General features: G+C 35.7%; 1 protein-coding gene across 1 annotated transcript; it reads right to left on the reverse strand.

Moving 5' to 3' along the window:
• Positions 1-7,966: 7,966 nt before the first annotated feature.
• LOC120115074 (protein BLISTER-like) lies at positions 7,967-17,336 on the reverse strand. Its single transcript, XM_039135833.1, has 14 exons — positions 17,271-17,336; positions 15,839-16,364; positions 15,211-15,717; positions 15,102-15,169; positions 14,025-14,144; positions 13,764-13,829; positions 12,934-13,044; positions 12,480-12,556; positions 11,236-11,303; positions 11,005-11,118; positions 9,375-9,535; positions 9,213-9,281; positions 8,686-8,844; positions 7,967-8,460 (listed from the first exon to the last, which is right to left on the reverse strand). Exons 1-14 carry the CDS (start codon positions 17,334-17,336, stop codon positions 8,374-8,376), a joined length of 2,199 nt encoding a protein of 732 aa, XP_038991764.1. The 3' UTR covers positions 7,967-8,373.
• Between the last annotated feature and the right edge of the window lie 428 nt (positions 17,337-17,764).

Raw genomic sequence — 17,764 nt, forward strand, 5'->3', positions numbered from 1 at the left:
GATTTAATGAGTCCGGAAGTCGATTACGTGTGGGGAAGGATTAGTACCCTCACAACGCTCAAATTGATACTTGATCACTTACACATTATCGTAAATGACGGAAATTGTGAATTCACATCGATAATATTAAAGTTTAATTAATTTGTTTTGAATTATTTATTAGGGAAAATTATTTAACTTGAAAAAAAAAGATTAACAACCCTCCATCAGAAAAACTATATCGCATATTTCTTATCTGTAAAATAATATTTCCTCCTCATTATTGCCAAAGATTACAAATTAAACGAAAATTATTGGTAATTTCATGAACAACATGACATACTATTTTAAGAAACAAACATTGCCATTAAACTAAAATAAAAAGAATGAATTGAATTTTTTTGAGCACTTTCAAATTCATCTATCGTTCAAATGTCGTATCGAATCACACTATTTCGATCAAATAGTGCTTTTCATGTCATTCTATGACGAGTGTTATTAAAAATATATTCGAGCAAAGTATCAATAAATAAAGGAATATAAAATAAGAATAAAATTAATATGAATTAATAAATATATAAGATAATTTTTAAGCGTTATGTTGTTAGCAGTTACTGGTTAGAGATTGGTTGTATGTTATGATTCAGATTAATAAAATTCAGAGGCACTCTTTTCCGCCTTCTTATGTCCTTTATGTTACCAATGTAACATGTAGGATATGAAGGAGTTTTTTTAATCAGAACTATCTTCTATAAAAAAAGAAGAAGATAATTTATGCATATATATAAAATTAAATTCGAAACTGACCCGAATTTTAGTTGGACCTAAGGTAAACTGAACCGAAATTAACCGAACCGAAATCAACCCGAACTGAAAGTAATATGAATTGAAAGTAACCCGAATTTGATTTATCCATATCCGAACCGAACCATGTATACTATGTGTGGGTTATCTTCAAAATTTGTTTAAGTCTCATTATGCGTACGCCTTGTCCAACTTTACACAGCTGCTGATGCATATATACTTCACTGAAGAAACGAATTATTCTTCAAATTTTGAATAGGAAGCTGTTGCTTTTACATTCTGCTGATGCGTATATACTTTACGTATTCTTATCACTGAAGAAATGAATTATTCTAAAGTACAGTTTAGGTGGTAAAATGTATGTGTTTTTCCTCAAATAACAGAGTTGCTTTAATTTCCATCCCCCCGTTGTTCTATCTTTCTATCACACTCTTTGTTTTTACATCAATTTCTATCTTCTTTGTCCTTTGAGATGTTTATTCAATGTTTCAACGAATGTGATCACCATTCCTGTAGATATGTTGAGAAGGCTGAAGGGAAATGTTGTGATGAATGTGGAGGAAAGATCTCGGTCTCTGATGGTGCCTTTTCTTGTCAAGGTTGCGATGTTTGCCTTCACAAGTCATGTGCGGTCAAAAAGCCTGATCGTAATCTGTCTCATGAGATTACGCACCCCCTCCACCTGCAGCACCCACTCGAACTCCAATGCCTTGGTTCCAGTAGGGATTTCATCTGTGATAAATGTCTGTACGTGTCTTCTGGCTACAGATACATGTGTTATTCGTGCGGTTTCACACTTGATTTTGCCTGTGCATCTTTGGCCAGTGAGGAGCTTCCTAAAGATGGAGAGCCGCTGAGGTTTAAAGATGGGAAGAAAAAGACAATCCAGCATTACAGCCATGGTCACAAGCTGAGCTTCTTCAAATATAGGAAGATACATGAAGAAGACTTGGATTGTTTTTGGTGTGAAAAACATCTATCGGGAGTGTGCTATGGTTGCACAGCATGCAAATTCTATCTTCATGCCGGATGCAGTGATAAGATACCAAGGACACTTGCTCATCCTTTTCATCCTGCCCACCCTCTTCGCTTAAGCTATGCCAATGGGGATTGTTATGCTTGTAAAAGCCCTGTTGCAGATTTTCTTTCTGATGATTTTGGGTATATGTGCGAGATGTGCAGCTTCCGCATTGATATTGACTGTGCTAAACTCTTTCCCACCCTAAAGCTTGCCTGCCACCCTCACCTTCTCGCTTATTTCACATATTATGATGGTGGTGCTAGTATTTGTCGTACCTGTGGCAAGCATTGCGGGGGTGGTGCTATTATTTGTCGTTGCGTGCAATGCGATGTTAGTTTCCATCTAAAATGTGTTTTACCATCCCAAGCTACATCAAAGTATCACAGGCATCCACTCATCCTAACCGAATCCGTCAAAGAAGATGATTCTGATGAATTTTGTTGCGATGTTTGTGAGAAGGAAAGGGATCCCAAGCATCCTGTGTATTACTGTCAAAGTTGCACATTTGTTGCTCATATTCAATGTCTACTCCCTCATGATGATGATGAGGTAATACTTCTTTTTGCCATTCAATCTAATTTTTACAATCAAAAGGGAAATATATAATATCATGAACTCCCATGAATTAAATTTGTGAAGCTGTTGGCATTTATCGAACTCTCATGATTAATATTTGCTCGATGAATAGGATGAAACTGCATCCTCCATGAAAAGCGAGGAAGCTTTGTCTGAGAAGGAAATGGAGCAGAATGAAGGGGCTAATGGCATCAACGCTCTGGTTTGCAACTATTCTATATATATATATATATATATATATATGAATTGCTTTTAAATTCAAATTTCTTTTTATTTTTTGGTTTATTCAAGAATAAATATCATTACAAACAAAGTATATAAGAGCTCCATAACCAAAACAGAAAACATAGCAACCCAATGCTTACTGCCTTCTGCCCCCTGAACAATAATCTCACTCCTCAAACTACATAATTCAACCTTCTTTTGCCATATGTAATGACATTTTTTGGATAAGTAAGAATTTTTATTATCCAAACAGCAAAATTTTGCTACAAATCATTCAACCAATCAATACAAGAAGGAAACTATGCAGACTTAAACAAAGACGGTGATTGGCAGAACTATAAACCCCAAGCATTACAAAGGTTAAGATTAGTACTATCTAGCCTATTGATATTTTTCCCCCTAAGACAAAACCGAACAGCATCAATGATTTCAGCTAGCAAATTTTCAGCAGGTCTTGATCGATGTTGGAATATTCGCTGATTTCTTTCCTGCCATATATTGTAGATAAAAGCAGACCAAGCTATCTTTAAAATGAAGGTGATAAGAGATTTCCCTTTCCATGAAGTGCTTGCTGTAGCAACCATTTCTTCCCATGATAAGTTTGTAGGATTCATTCCATTCAATGTTAAAACAGAATTCCATAAGCAGACAGCTAGTGAACACTCAGAAAATAGGTGGTTTCTTGTCTCGTGAGATAAGTTGCAGTTTACGCATACTGTATCAGTGATTATTCCCATTCGTTGCAGTCGATCTCTGGTCTGTAATCTGTCCTGAATAGCCATCCAAACTATTAAGCAATGCTTCGGGATATGCATTGGAAACCAAATAAGCTTATGCCATGGAACTTTCTGCCCTTTTGGTCTAATCTCATCCCAAACTTCCTTCAACTGAAAAGAGTTAGAATTAAAAGAGGCTGCATCAGCCCTCAATTTTAAAATTCTCTTTATGCTCCAGCTTACATTGGAGGCTGGTTCAAATTGCCAGAAATTATACTATATAAATTATTCTGCCTATGCAAATTATATAACATACTTGTTTCTTTTTAAATGCAGTTTCGACCTATCATCCACGAAGATAAAATGTATGAGGTAACCGAGGAGTTGAAAGGTGAAAAATATTGTCGAGGTTGTCGTCTGGTACTTGATAGTCCTATCTACTTGTGTGATATGTGTGAGGACTTTTACCTGCATGAAAAATGCGCTAAATTGCCGGAAGAGATACGACACCCTTTTCATTCTACTCATCCTCTTTACCTCAATACTTCACTCCTACATCTTTTATATGCACGTGAGAGATGGAGAAACAGATTCATTACATGTGACGAGTGTAAAGACATTTGTCGTGGCTTCATATATTTGTGCGAGCAATGTGATTTCAAGCTTGATGTGAAATGCGCTGCTTTAACATCCCATGGAACTGGGGTTTCACAAGAAGAAAAGATGAATAGAGTAACCGAGTTGCACCATTTCAGCCACCAGCATAAGCTTGTCCTTGGCTACTGCAGTGACCCATTAGAAGAAACAGGATGCAAAATTTGTGACTTGTCAATCTTAGGTCCAGCCTATTTTTGCTCCGAGTCTTGCGAATTTATCGTTCACGAGTCATGCCTTAGGCTACCACAAAAGATTCAAGTCCCGTTTCATCTAAAACACATGTTGGTTATCCAAAAACCAGGGGAACATTCAAACCCACAATGTTATGCCTGCCCATTGTACATATTTCGAGATAGCTTTGCATATAGTTGTGAAGATTGTCAACTAGACCTCCATCCTATATGTGCTAATTCCTTAAAGAGACCCTTAAAATGTGAGTCCCACTTAGATGACCTTTATTATTTCGGGATAGATTATCAGTTCCTCTGTGCAGATTACTCCTATTCAACATGGGAAACACATTTGACTTGTAAGAAATGTGAAAATATCTGTAAAGGAGAGCCCTTTTATCGTTGTCTACGGTGTTCCATCAACTTTCATTTAAAATGTGTTCCCATACCAGACACTGTCAAATCCAAATATCATTGTCATCCTTTAACCCTGACGGATTCTTTTGTTGAAGATGATTCCGGATTGTATTATTGTGATTTTTGCGAGAAAGAGAGAAACCCAAAAGATCATGTATACTATTGTAAAGAATGTAACGGTCAGACGATCGCTCACATTGAATGTGTTCTGCAAAGAGAAGTAAGTTAATTACATCTAAAACTTTTTAAATATAGAGATAAAATGCATTATGAGACAAATCTCTATAATGACTTGCTCTTGCTGTTAGGTAGAGGACGTTAGCTGTGAAGAGAGTTTGCAGAAGAAGCGACGTGAAGCACCGCCCCAACCACAGCCAATTCTGCTGGAAAATGTTCCTGCCATGGTTATTGGTGTTTGGACTGATGATACTAATCTGCAGCTTAAGGCAACCGCACAGTTTAGGGAATTGCTTTCAGTTGGTGAGAAATCATTTTGAAATATTTCATTTGATGATCATATAAGACTTAAATTATGTACTTCAATTCCTTTTGTTATTTATCATAGAAAACAGTCCACCCATTGACCAAGTGATACAAGCTGGAGTTGTTCCTCGCTTTGTTGAGTTCCTTTTAAGGGAAGATTTCCCACAGCTTCAGGTTAGATTTCCCGTTAGAAAAGCTTCAACATTATGCCATCATTAGTTTAAGATTGTTGCTAATCTAATAATCATTTAGTTTGAGGCAGCCTGGTTACTTACAAATATTGCTTCTGGCACATCTGAGAACACAAAGGTGGTGATTGATCACGGGGCTGTTCCAATATTCATCAAGTTACTCGATTCTCTAAGTGATGATGTTCGCGAGCAGGTATGCATAGGAAATGAAATTATTATAGTTTTATAATCTTACTTAGAAAAAGCTTGTACGAATCATATATATTCTCTGTTTTGGAATTCAGTCAATCTGGGCATTAGGAAATGTTGCTGGTGATTCTACTGCAAGTCGTGATGTTGTACTTGGACATGGTGCTTTGCTTCCTTTATTGGCTAATTTGAATGAGCATCCTAAACTTTCTGTACTAAGAATTGCTACATGGACCCTGTTAAACTTTTGTCGAGGCAAACCCAGGCCCCCATTTGATCAGGTTTGACCTTGTTACTTCATGTTTAACGTTATTCCTTTTACAAAGAAAATTCATTGTCTTGGATCTTTGAAATCTAATCTGGTGGCTAATGGATGTTGAGTATCATTGTCAAGGTACTAGTTATTTCTTTTACAGGTTAAGCCTGCACTTCCTACATTGGCACGTCTTATTCATTCAAATGATGAAAAAGTCTTATGTGATTTCATGTTGGGCACTCTCATATCTTTCCAATGATGAAATTCAAGCTGTTATTGAAGCAGGTGTATGCAGACGTCTGGTGGAGCTTTTGCTGTGAGTTAGACACTATATCACGGTTATTAATTCTAAAAAGTCTTTCTATTTCTTGTTTTTCTTTTTGTCGTTTTCATTAGTAGGATAAAAATTCTTTGGCTTCCATAGGCACTCATCTCTTTCAGTGCTAAAACCTGCTCTTCGTATAGCTGGAAATATCGTTGCAGGAAATGATGTGCAACTCCAGGTTTTAGACACTTCCCTTTTATTAAAATTTGATGATCTCTTTGTTCCACTTTCATTTGTATAATGATTATGCAAATGGTATGATTTTACAGGCAGTGATTGAAGCTGATATCAAATCTCCGCTGGTTCATCTGCTACAAAATGCTGAATTCGATATCAAGGGAGAAGCTGCAAGGGCAATCTCAAATGCTATATCTTCCGGAACTCTTGATCAGATCAGGTATGAGAATGGTTTCCTATATTAGTTGCTTGAAATCATGTTCCTGCTAACCTATCGATGATAAGTTATCTATATTTTAGGTTCCTTGCACATCAAGGTTGCATCAAACCGTTGTGTGATCTTCTTATCTGTCGTGATCCAAGGATAGTCAAAGTTTGCCTGGAAGGGCTTGAAAACATTCTGGAGGTAGGAGAAGGTGATAAAACTATGGGAACATCTGGAGGAGTCAATCCCTATGCACAAATGATTGGTGATGCAAAGGGTCGAGAGAAGATCGGGTATTTACTGTCTCTCTATAGTCAGAGTTATAATCAAAATTCAACTTCACCGTCTTCTTACCATACTGAGATTTATGAAAAGGCTGTGAAAGTTCTTAAAATATATCGGTCGGAAGATGATGATGTATTGGTTGTATAATCGGCTTGTGAAACACGTGGCTTTAGCTGAGCTATAGGCGTTTAGTTTGTTAAAACTGATAGTCTGTTAGGTCAACTGCATGGGTATCTGTCAGATATAAATGCTGTCTGGTTTCTCTTTGAACTTCCAATCTCCCATTGCTCAGTCGTGTTGGAGTTGTTGCGATGTCGCAAGTTGGCGCAGGGCAGCAAGGCAATGCCACTTCGATGGAGTTTTCAAAGAATACCAAGGCATTTACCAACAAGAAAGTGAATGTTAACCTTGATGAAACAAACTTTCTTTTGTGGAAACAAGAAGTGTTGCTCATAGGCAGGAGTCATCGGTTTGAGTGGTTCTTGACGAGATTAATGAGACCTCTGTCGGAGACGACCGTTAATAAAGCCGGTGGAATGGTTCCGAATGATAACTATGAAGGTTTTCTCACTCAGGATAGTTCTCTTGCTTCTTGGTTCTCTTAATGGTAAGCAGTCCTCTCCTAACACAGTTTGTTTTGGACAAAAACGCGCGGCAACTGCTGTACGGAGCACAGTTCTTCAATCCTTTGCAAATCAATCCACCACTGATGTTATGAGTCTTCGTTACAAACTTCAGCCTCTCAAGAAGGGCAGTGATAGTATGCATGTTTATCTCACACGCATGAAGGAGACGTGATGCTCTTGCTTCTCGTGGTAGCGTGATTCCTGCAATTTCAATCTTGATCTCGCCTGTGCTTCTTCGGCCAGTGGTGAGCTTCCTAAAGATGAAGTTACACGAACGAGACTTGGGTTGTTTCTGGTTTGAGAAACATCTATCGGGAGAGCGATATGGTTGTACAGATTGCACAAAAATATTTCATGTTCGAATCTCTTGCTACGTAAATTATGTGTGAGTTTTCTTCAGATTTATTTAGATATTGTGTTGTATGCAATTTCAATTATGATTTAGTTGATCTAATCTTAATGACCCAAGACCTGTCATGTAAATTATTTAGTTGGCCGATCAAAAAAAATTTAATGAGTTGGGTTCTCATATTCGACTTCGAGTTCTAACCGAAACTCAAATTCGAGTTCAAAATTTACTGTCTTTAACACTAACTAAAAAAACTTGGCATTTGCATCAAAGGCCACCTTTTTATGGACTAAAGATGCATCAAAGCAGTCACAGTGAAGGCAACAGAATCAAGTGTTTCTTAAAAACCCAAATTTGTTCATCATAAATCCAACAAATGCACGCTACAAACTTAACAATCTCTCCTATACCTTATGTCTCTTAGTTCCTCTCAGCATCGAGTGATTTCCCCTCCCATCAATATTTGATACCGGAAACGAAAACACAGTGACTGCGGCGAGGGCCTTCCTTATGCCACTCTAACAAACTGACATTTGGATTTTGTTGGTAACCCGATCAATATGAGCTAATTTTTTCTTCTATCAAAAAAGAATTAGTTGTGTATAATTGACTCGAACTATATGAATTTGCAATCTCCCTCACAACCACCAAAAACAAGGGAAGGCAAACCAGAACAAAGGTATATGCAAGTTTAGACCTGTCTTTTCCAAGATTATGTGGATTTAGTACGAAAGCCGCTTGTTGGGTCTCCGTCTTGATGGCCCTCCAGGGAAGAGCTTCATGATCCATCCTAATACCCTCTCCACCACCTACAAGGAAATTAAAGACTTTAAATGTTTGAAATTCTCGAATATCTGCGTGTATCGATTATTGGCAAGGTTGAATTGAACGTTAACATATACAGAAGGCTCAATCTTCCAGTAAGATGACTTAAAAGTGCAAATGAGTGCATCTCCAAACCAAGGTAAACATGTTGCTACGAAAATCGATAACGTTAGAATAAAAATAACTAACATGAGAGAGAGAAATGGTACCTCATCACCCTCATCTGCATATGGAGCAGTAATCTCATGAATTATTCGAGACTCAGGTTGTCTAGCCGGGATATTATCACTTGCCAGACTTTGAGCGGTCAGAAGCTCCAATCTTTGAGTTTGCAGTTCAAGTTTCCTAGACAACTCCTCGTTCAATTCCTTCACATTTGAATTAACAATGTTATAGAGAGAGGAAATTATAATCAATCATTCATTTAGAATGAGAAACAATCAACCATTTAACGAGCCCGTTGAAAACAGTTAGCAAGAAAAAGCAGTTCATATGCCAAATTGAAAAAAATGGAAATATAGTCGGCAAGAAAATTACTGAAAATATAATAATACTTAAATGCTGTGCCTTCAATTAGTTTCTCTAATTAAAATATGTTCTTAAATTCCACCTTCAAGTTTTTCAATTTTTTAGAAGTTTTCTATGTATTCTAATACGACGCCAAGCAACAAAAACCAAATGAAACTAATACAAATACTTGAAAATAATGACTATATGTCTAGTTCGGGTATGTTACCTTCAGCTTTGCACTTTGAGATGACTCGGATGACAAAGCTTGTATCAGTTCTTCTTTCTCCATTGTTAACTGCAACAAGAAAAATGTGGTCCGGTGATTATAACAGAGTAAAAAATAATAATAAAAACCAGAAGAAAATCTGAAACATGTAAAATGATCTACCTCAGAAATCATAGAATTAATGTTCTGAATCATCCTCATTTGATCAGGAGGAATATAAACAGAAGAAACTTCGAATCCTCCATTTTCAGGCAGCAAGCTTGCTGTAGAGGCATCATTACTGATATTTGGTTCCTTGTCATCAGAAGTAGCGTCCGAACTTGCTGCAAAAAATGCAACAAATAAATCGACATTAAAACAAAGGACCATAGAAAATCAAAGCAACTTAAAAGAATCACCATAAATACTACAATCGCCAGCAGACTTGTCAGAACGGCTATGAAGTACTGGAGCTTGATGCACTGCAACAATAATATATTTGATTTTCCTTTCAAGTAGCTCAAAATCAAGTTCAAATACGGATGTTGATATTGGTCTAGAACTAATACTAAATTGTCCTTAAGTTTTCTTATTTGTACGTCCATGTAGGATGATATGTTTATATCAATGCGTACTCCGAAGCATCAGGCTCATGTGTGGTACAAATGCATTACAAAAACTCGAATGTTGAAGTAACTCATCCTCATCCTAATAAATACCTACTCCAAACCTAGCACAAGAGCAACGCTTCTAATATGTAAGATAATAATACTACACTTATCTCATTAATCCAACCTACAAGACATGCCATAGTCATATCCTCAAATCAGAGTCAAAACAATATACAACTTCAAGGAGAAATTTTTTTCTTAAATCTCGCTACGCTTCAACCTGTATACTCAACTTATGGGGATATACCAATATTGAGCAAAAATTGACCCTGTGCAGAATTCATGTGACCCTGAGTCTCAGACCAATAGTATTTTGGGAATTGGGAATGTGTTTAGCAGTTTCCTGCCATATGCAACTGAATTTTGGTTCAGTAAAATAAGATACGATAATTTATGCAGGATTATATCAAAAGTACTTGAAGTATATCACCTTTTTTTCATTCGAGTGTTTAAAGTATTTTTTGGTCGAAGTAAGTATCTAAACTTCTCTTTGGTCAAAATTGGTACCTAAAGTATTCCATATTTTTCATCTAATGCCTAAATTCACCCTTTAGAAGCTGCAATTGCAAGAGAGATGTTTGTAATTAATCAAATCCCAAGAAGCTGCAACATGGCGGCTGATCAGTTGGCAAATATGGCAATAGGGGTGTACCATGTTTAGGGAGAGTTTTTTCTCTAGTAATTCTGGGGTTACTGTTGTCCTGTTCCTATAGTAGTCCAAGAGTGTGAAGTGAGCGCATATGATTTGGGGTTAAGTTTTGGGAATGTTTGCTCTGTGTTTTATGTTTTTGTCATTGTATCCTCTTGTGCCATTGCTCAGATGCACTCTTTTTCCTCCACTTAGGGGTAGGGAGGTTTTTTAACGAGGCTCTGACCAAGGTAGTCCCATGTGTAAGCCATTGATAAAATTCTCCTCTTTTTTCAAAAAAAAAATTAACGTCATGTGTCAAATTTTTTAGAACTTAGATGAAAAATATTGAATACTTTAGGTACTTATTTTGACCAAAAAATACTCTATGTACCTATTTTGACCAAAAAATACTTTAGGTACTTAGATTTAAAAATTGGTATACTTTAGGTACTTATTTATAATATACGCCATTTATGCATGTAGATGTCAATAAAAAAGGCAACGCAATTACCTAGATCTTCTGTTGAAGTTGACATATCCTTCTTACAAGCAGGATTCTTGATAACATTAACGGACTTTCCACTGCGGAAAGCATCTTTAAGCTTCGACTGGAGTACCTTCTTCTCTGCATTAAATGAATAAGAATATTACGAAAGCATATGGCTATTATAGGAAAAATCATAAAAACTTACGTATAACTAAATACTATAATAACAAACACCCCTGAGATTTTAAAACTTACCTTCTTGAAGAGCTTCAATAGTTGACAGAAAATCCTGACGCTCTTTCTCTAGGCTTGACATTTTCTTTCTGCAAGATTAAAAATGAATAAGACATCCTTGCATAACAGAGAACTTGACATGAAAATACATTTCCGTGATAATATTATGGAAAACGTAAGAAACAATACCAAAGAGATTCCCTGGGTAAAACTACAAAAAGTAAGAATTTATTAATTCATGAAATCAAAATGCACAAAACCAATAATAAACACTATTACCAGGGATTCAAATAGCAGTTCGATAGCTGTGTCGTGACCACTATTTCACAGTAGTGGCACCCTCCGCGGCCACTTAACCATCAAATAGTGATGTGGAACAAAAATTGTGCCAATAACAGTGCATAATGGCCACAAAAAAATGCTATAACGGAAATAGCAGCAACAACGAACGCTATTCCCTGTTATCACCGGTTTTAAAAAAATGGTTTTTATAATTATAATTGTTATGTTTTACAATACGTTGCACGAATCAGAAAAAAGTCCAAGACTGTGATGCCCACAAAGACTGCGATAGCATCTGTCACGTCCGCAATCACGATAAACACAATGCAATAGCAGACGCAATTTAAATCCCATATCACCATTCACCACCCTTTTTCTTCTTCTTCTTTTCTGTTTTCTTTATTTAGTAAATAACAATCACAAATAATTCATCCAATAATGAGGTACTTGACAACAATCATTCACATGGCATAAGCAGCAAAACTAATATCCAAAAACAAAGCAGTTTCTGTGTATAAAACTTAATAGAAAACAGAATCCAAGCATACTGAGGGATCAGCTCTCCTATGGTCACTAACAAAACATACTTTGATGTTAAATATGACTGCAAATAAAAGCGACTTATTACATAAAATTGCATTCTATGTCATATTGAATTATTTTAATGCACAAATTAAACACTTAACAAGAAGACTTAGCTTTTTGTTTATACTATGTCCTTTTTTTTCATCTGCATAAATATTTCATAACCACATAATCATAAAGTTTGAAATGGATAAATATATCCAGACAATCTAAGCATTGGTTCAGAATGGAAACAATGACCATCTTCAATATGAGCATTACAATCTAGAAAATAACTACGGAATGAAAAAGGCCTCTATATTGGATAGATTACAAAGAAGAAATAAGAAATGAACTTATGCTGAAAATATAGATAACTAGTCCTTTAGCAACATCATCATAATAATAATAAAGCATACTTGAAGGAAGAAATTTCAGACTGTGAGTTCTCCAATTGCCTCTCCAATTTTAGCTCATTCGACCTTAATCTCAGTGCCTACAGAAAGGATATTAAAAACGTTTTAATATAGCAGATGACAAAGTTACTCCAGTGTCAACAGCTTTATGCAGAAATATTCAATAGAATAAACTCCAAATGCTAATAACATCATCTAAAACAAGCAAATTAACAGAATCAAAGCAATCACAAAGGAACAGAGAGCTACTCAAGTTAGACCAACACTTAAAAACATTCCATCTCTAATAAATGTCCAAGAAACACCCTTAACATGTAGTAGATATTACAACCATTCCTACACAAACATGACAGTTTGCCAATCTCTCTGCATTGTTGTCTAGAGAGAGAGGTTCTGCGATGAATAGAATGATATTAGAAAGGGAAGAAAAAACGTCACCCATTAAAACATTTGTTACCTTCTCTTCCAAACCAATGACTTCAGAAGCCAGTATATTGGCGCGTTCATCGGCTGCATTACATTCCAGACGGGCATTTGCATATTCCATTTTAAAAGACTCGATCTCTGCCTGCAAATCCCAAACAGTCAGCAAGAAAACAGATATAAGAGTACACTGAAATAAAATGTAAAAGGAAAATTAAAAATGTCTTTGGGACAAGCTTTCTTGCCCATTTGAACATTATCAGACAGAATACATGCATCATAGCATTTTAAAATACAGCACAAACCTGAATTGCATCCTGTGCTTCCATTCTTTTGCAACAAAAGAAAACCATTACAAACAATATACTTACTGATTGAATCAAGGAATAATAAACAAACTCCAACTTTAAGCATCATTTTTATAGATTTAAAGTTGTTAAGCATCTAACCTAAAACTAATGGGCAATAAGTGAAGAGGCCCAACCTGAATATAAAACCAAAAGAGACCTCATATTTAATAAACATGGAATAATAATACTACTTAAGATCCCTTCATGTGTAGATCAAAAAGGGCCTACAGAAGGACAACGTCATGAGGGGTTCCTTCATCCTTGTACTGCATTTTCTGGTTAATAGGTATGATTAAAGATGCAATAGACAGCAGTAGAAATCTCAGTTTTAAGATAAAAAATTATGAAAGTGGAAAAAAGTCTAAATCCATGTGCATATGTGCACACATGAAACTAGCCATATAAACACAATTGCATTTATTATATGATATAAAGTTGTATGTAGTTGCAAGACATTCAATTATTTCTAACAACCTGAACTGACCACCAGTACCTAAATATAACGAATACTAACCAATTGGGCCTTGATTTCTTCCTGTAAGTGCACCATGTCAGATTTTAGCTGGTTAAGAACACCTCTCTGGGGAGAAAAGTCAAATAATTAAGAGATTTTTAAAAAGGATTCAGAATAGTAATTGGGACAATGAAGCGACATTTAAGTGCTTTCCATAATTTCATAAAATAAGCTAGAATGAAAATGCACCATGAACTAATAACAAACATATCATGACCATGACATGTAGTGAGGTTGCTAATCTAATAACAGGAAGCACACCTGTTGATTATAACTATCTGTCAAAGATGAATTTTCAGCAGCCAAAGATTCTGCTAATGTACGTGAGGCCTCAAGAGCTCGTTGCAATGAAAACTTTTCCTGAGTCAAATCTTCAATATGCTGCACAATAAGAATAAATAAATTAATAATTCAAAACAATGTACCAGAAAAAAGTCAATAAACAAAACCATTTTGACAAACAACATATGAAAAACTATAGTCTTTTACATCAAAAGTTGAAGGGTGAGTATATTAGAAACTTCAAAATCTATGGCAATGGTTTCGTCTCAATGGTTTTCAGGAGGTCTTTGACCAGCCATTTCTAGTAGCTCATCTCTAAGGTACCAACATGAAATTAAGGCTTGAAATACGAAAAAGTCTATTATAACTAAAACGCTCAAGGGTCACAAGTCACCTCTTCCTTGCCTCTTAATATCCAAACCTACCATTCCAAACCAAACACCACCCTACTCCAGCTCATCCACACCGAAAGATAAGATGGTGAAACAAGACATAGATCTACAGATAAGAATATTCTTATCCATTACGGTTTCACCATAGAGGAACAATGAGGCCTTTTTTATAAAAAAAAATCAGCATCCCTCAACTAAACTCTAAATTACCAGCCTAGATTTTTCACCACTTAAAGCAACATCATATATTTTAGCACATAAATATTAGACTGGTGAATGACAGTCCCTTTTTCTTTTGCATTCTAGAGACCCATAAACCTTTCTTCTCCAGTATATTTCAAACAACTACATAGATCCCTATACAGCTATAGGAAGAAAATAGATTCATGGTTCTTTTGGATAGAACATAAGCTAATAGTAAATTTCATATACATTATGGAATGTCAAGTTGCATCAGATGAGTTAAATATAATCTTGGATACCTATAATGAGATATTGCTAAGACATCAAAAAGTGCACTTCAAGAAATGTGTTTTCATGTTACTACGGAACTCCGTATTACAAGCACTCAAGCAGTATAAATCACCCAAGGGAAAACCATAAAACAGAAGAATCATTAGAAATTTGGGAACAATGGAGCCTCAATAATAGAAGATATGAGTACCTGCTCCAAAGCTGCAAAATCCTCATTCTGTTTGATACAGTAGAATTCATTCTTCTTCTCAAGATATTCTCATTAGCAATATTCAGTTTCAAATGGTCACCATTAATACTAGCAGGAGCTGAAAAATGACCAGAGTCCTCACTGCCTCTAGGAAAAACGGGGAATGCAAGCTTGGAGTAAGTTCCAACATTTCCAGTCTCTGTTAATGGTTTCTCAAAAGGAGATGATCTTATTGCATTACTACTGTTGAATTGTGAACTGTGGGAGGCTGATACATCCTTTGCAGGTTGATTAAGTTGAAAATGAGACCCAGAAGAAACTCCAGAAACATTAAGAGAATCAAGGAAAGACGGGCGAGATCTCGTGGAACTAGTATCACTTGTGACTGAATGCTGTAACGTGTAACTCGAGGAATTTCTGAAATCAAAACTTAACTCTGATGACCCAGATGTTTGTATGGATGGAATATGCACACTTGGAAAACCACTGGATGAACTACTGAGTTTTCTTTCTCCAAAATTAGAAATCATAGGTTCCTTAAATTCTGCTGTTCCCTGCAAGTTCTGTCCAACTTCTCGGATAGACTCTGTTCTACCTGAGGTAGATTGATCAGGGTCTGCAGTTAAACCACAGAAAATGCTATGCTATGTTAGTTTCCTAGCAAAACCAAATATGATGAAAACATAGATATATAGAAATAAATTCCGGTCATATTCAAAACAAATATTCAACATTACCTTCATATAAAGAAAATGGGCCATGGCTACTACCTAGCAAGCTGCCACTGGCTTTGTTTTGCAGTGAATTCTGTGGAGATATTTTACTAACAATATATTCAGAAGAAATAGGATTTAAAGTTGCAGGGACCTTCAAATAACCATCTTCTTTCAACTTGGGTTCTTGAAAGGCATTACTCATATGTTCTGTCAGTAGACTATCATTAGACAATGGTCCAGCATTATATGAAGTACCATATTTCTCATTTTCTTGACTTTTTGCATGCGTATGTGCTTTTGTAGAAGATGAATTATAATCATTCATTTTGTTTGAGTAAGCTTCAAATGTTTTATAGTTGTTAATTGTTTTTACAGAAGAGGGCTCAGGTCCATCAGATGTACCAGCACCACCTAATTCGGTGACCCGTAGTTGTTCAGTTTCTAATTGCTGTTTATCATTTAAGCTAACATCGGAAGCTTGAGCTTGGGAGGTAGATGCTGCCTTCTTGGCTTTCTCAGCTGCTTTTTTCTTACGAAATTCCTCAAGCTGCAAGAAAGGAGGTATGAATTGTAACCATACATGGGATATACTTCAACGAATTATTTTCTCATTTACAAAAAATGAAAAATACACATTTGCTTAAAAATATGCAACTAAATTTTTTTTATTGTAGGTACAACCCAGAGTAAAATTATACAAAATCCAATCAACGTACGGGATTATTTAGGAGGATATTAACTTATCAAAATATGTAAAGAGCGCAGCAGTCCAAGACAAAACATGCAACTCTAGGATGGGAATTATTTTTGTTTCGTGGTCCTAATTAATATGACGAGAATGACCCGAAACAAATCAAAGAACAGTTCCAAACAACCAGAACTGACCCAACCCATCACAAAATGGAAGTAGCAATAAGATACATTACTCCGGTACAAAAGCATATCAGCAACGCTATCAGTTAGGCAACTTAAATTTACTCTTCATAGAAATCACAGCCTATTAGAGTGTCAAATAAAGTTTTTTCATCCTTTCCAGCTTGAATACAAACAGTAGCATTGATTCAATTTACGAAGAAAAACAAAAAACATTGGATTCCCTTTTTAGCTCCAATGGCATCACCTTATCGTCACAAACATAAGATTTAATGCATAAAAGCACTTTATCTTCCAAAAGGTATCATCTAGCAAAATAATTGAGTCCAAATACCATCAATTCTAGCCATGATCTACCAAAACAATGCAAATGTTCCACAGATCATATATAAAAATACCAAAATACACCCTCAATTCTAGTCCAACCTTGAAATTAATTTTCTAAATAGCTGACTATATATGCCTAATAAATTTAATGAGAAACAAAATCATCGACCAGATCTCAAAACATAAACCACTAAAACAACAAATAATCAAAATCAAACAATATAGGAAAAAAATAAGGATGAAAAAAATGTACCCGTCGTTTCCCAGCTTCTAAATGTCCTTGTTTCCGCGAACTAGTCAAAACCTGAGCCGACGCCATTTCTCGAAAACCTCGTAAAAATCTATTCAATTAACGATTCTAACCCCCCCCCCCCTACTAATTCACAAGAAAAAAGGTGAAATAGATAAATTATCAAGTTCAGCGACAAAGCTTCCACACAAAAAAACCCCGCCCCTCTCTTGCCTCTTCGAAGCAGATCAACAAACACGAGATTCGATAATTAAGAGATAGAAGATTACGAAATTTTGAGATTAAAACAAAAACAAAAACTAAAATTAAATGGAAAAAAAAAGAAACAAACAAGAGAAAGGAGGCGGGAGCTCCGATCAGATCACAGAACGGAGAGCTGTGTATTTTTATTAGTTATTATTATTGAAGCGTGGGAAAAATATTTTAGTTTTTTTTTCTATTTTTAATCTTTTTTTCAAATTTAATTAGTACATTGTTGGGTAAATTACAAAATTAGT

This window comes from Hibiscus syriacus, unplaced genomic scaffold (genome assembly GCF_006381635.1).
Source record: "Hibiscus syriacus cultivar Baekdansim isolate YM2019G1 unplaced genomic scaffold, ASM638163v2 tig00110257_pilon, whole genome shotgun sequence".
Taxonomy (NCBI): Eukaryota; Viridiplantae; Streptophyta; class Magnoliopsida; order Malvales; family Malvaceae; genus Hibiscus; species Hibiscus syriacus.

Coding starts and splice junctions, on each gene's coding strand:
- LOC120115074 (XM_039135833.1), bottom strand. CDS start 17,336: ATGGCGTCGGCTCAGGTTTTGACTAGTTCGCGGAAACAAGGACATTTA. Junction 16,365..17,270: donor TAGAAGCTGGGAAACGACGG/GTACATTTTTTT, acceptor CCTTTCTTGCAG/CTTGAGGAATTTCGTAAGAA. Junction 8,845..9,212: donor CTCAAAGTGCAAAGCTGAAG/GTAACATACCCG, acceptor TCAAATGTGAAG/GAATTGAACGAGGAGTTGTC.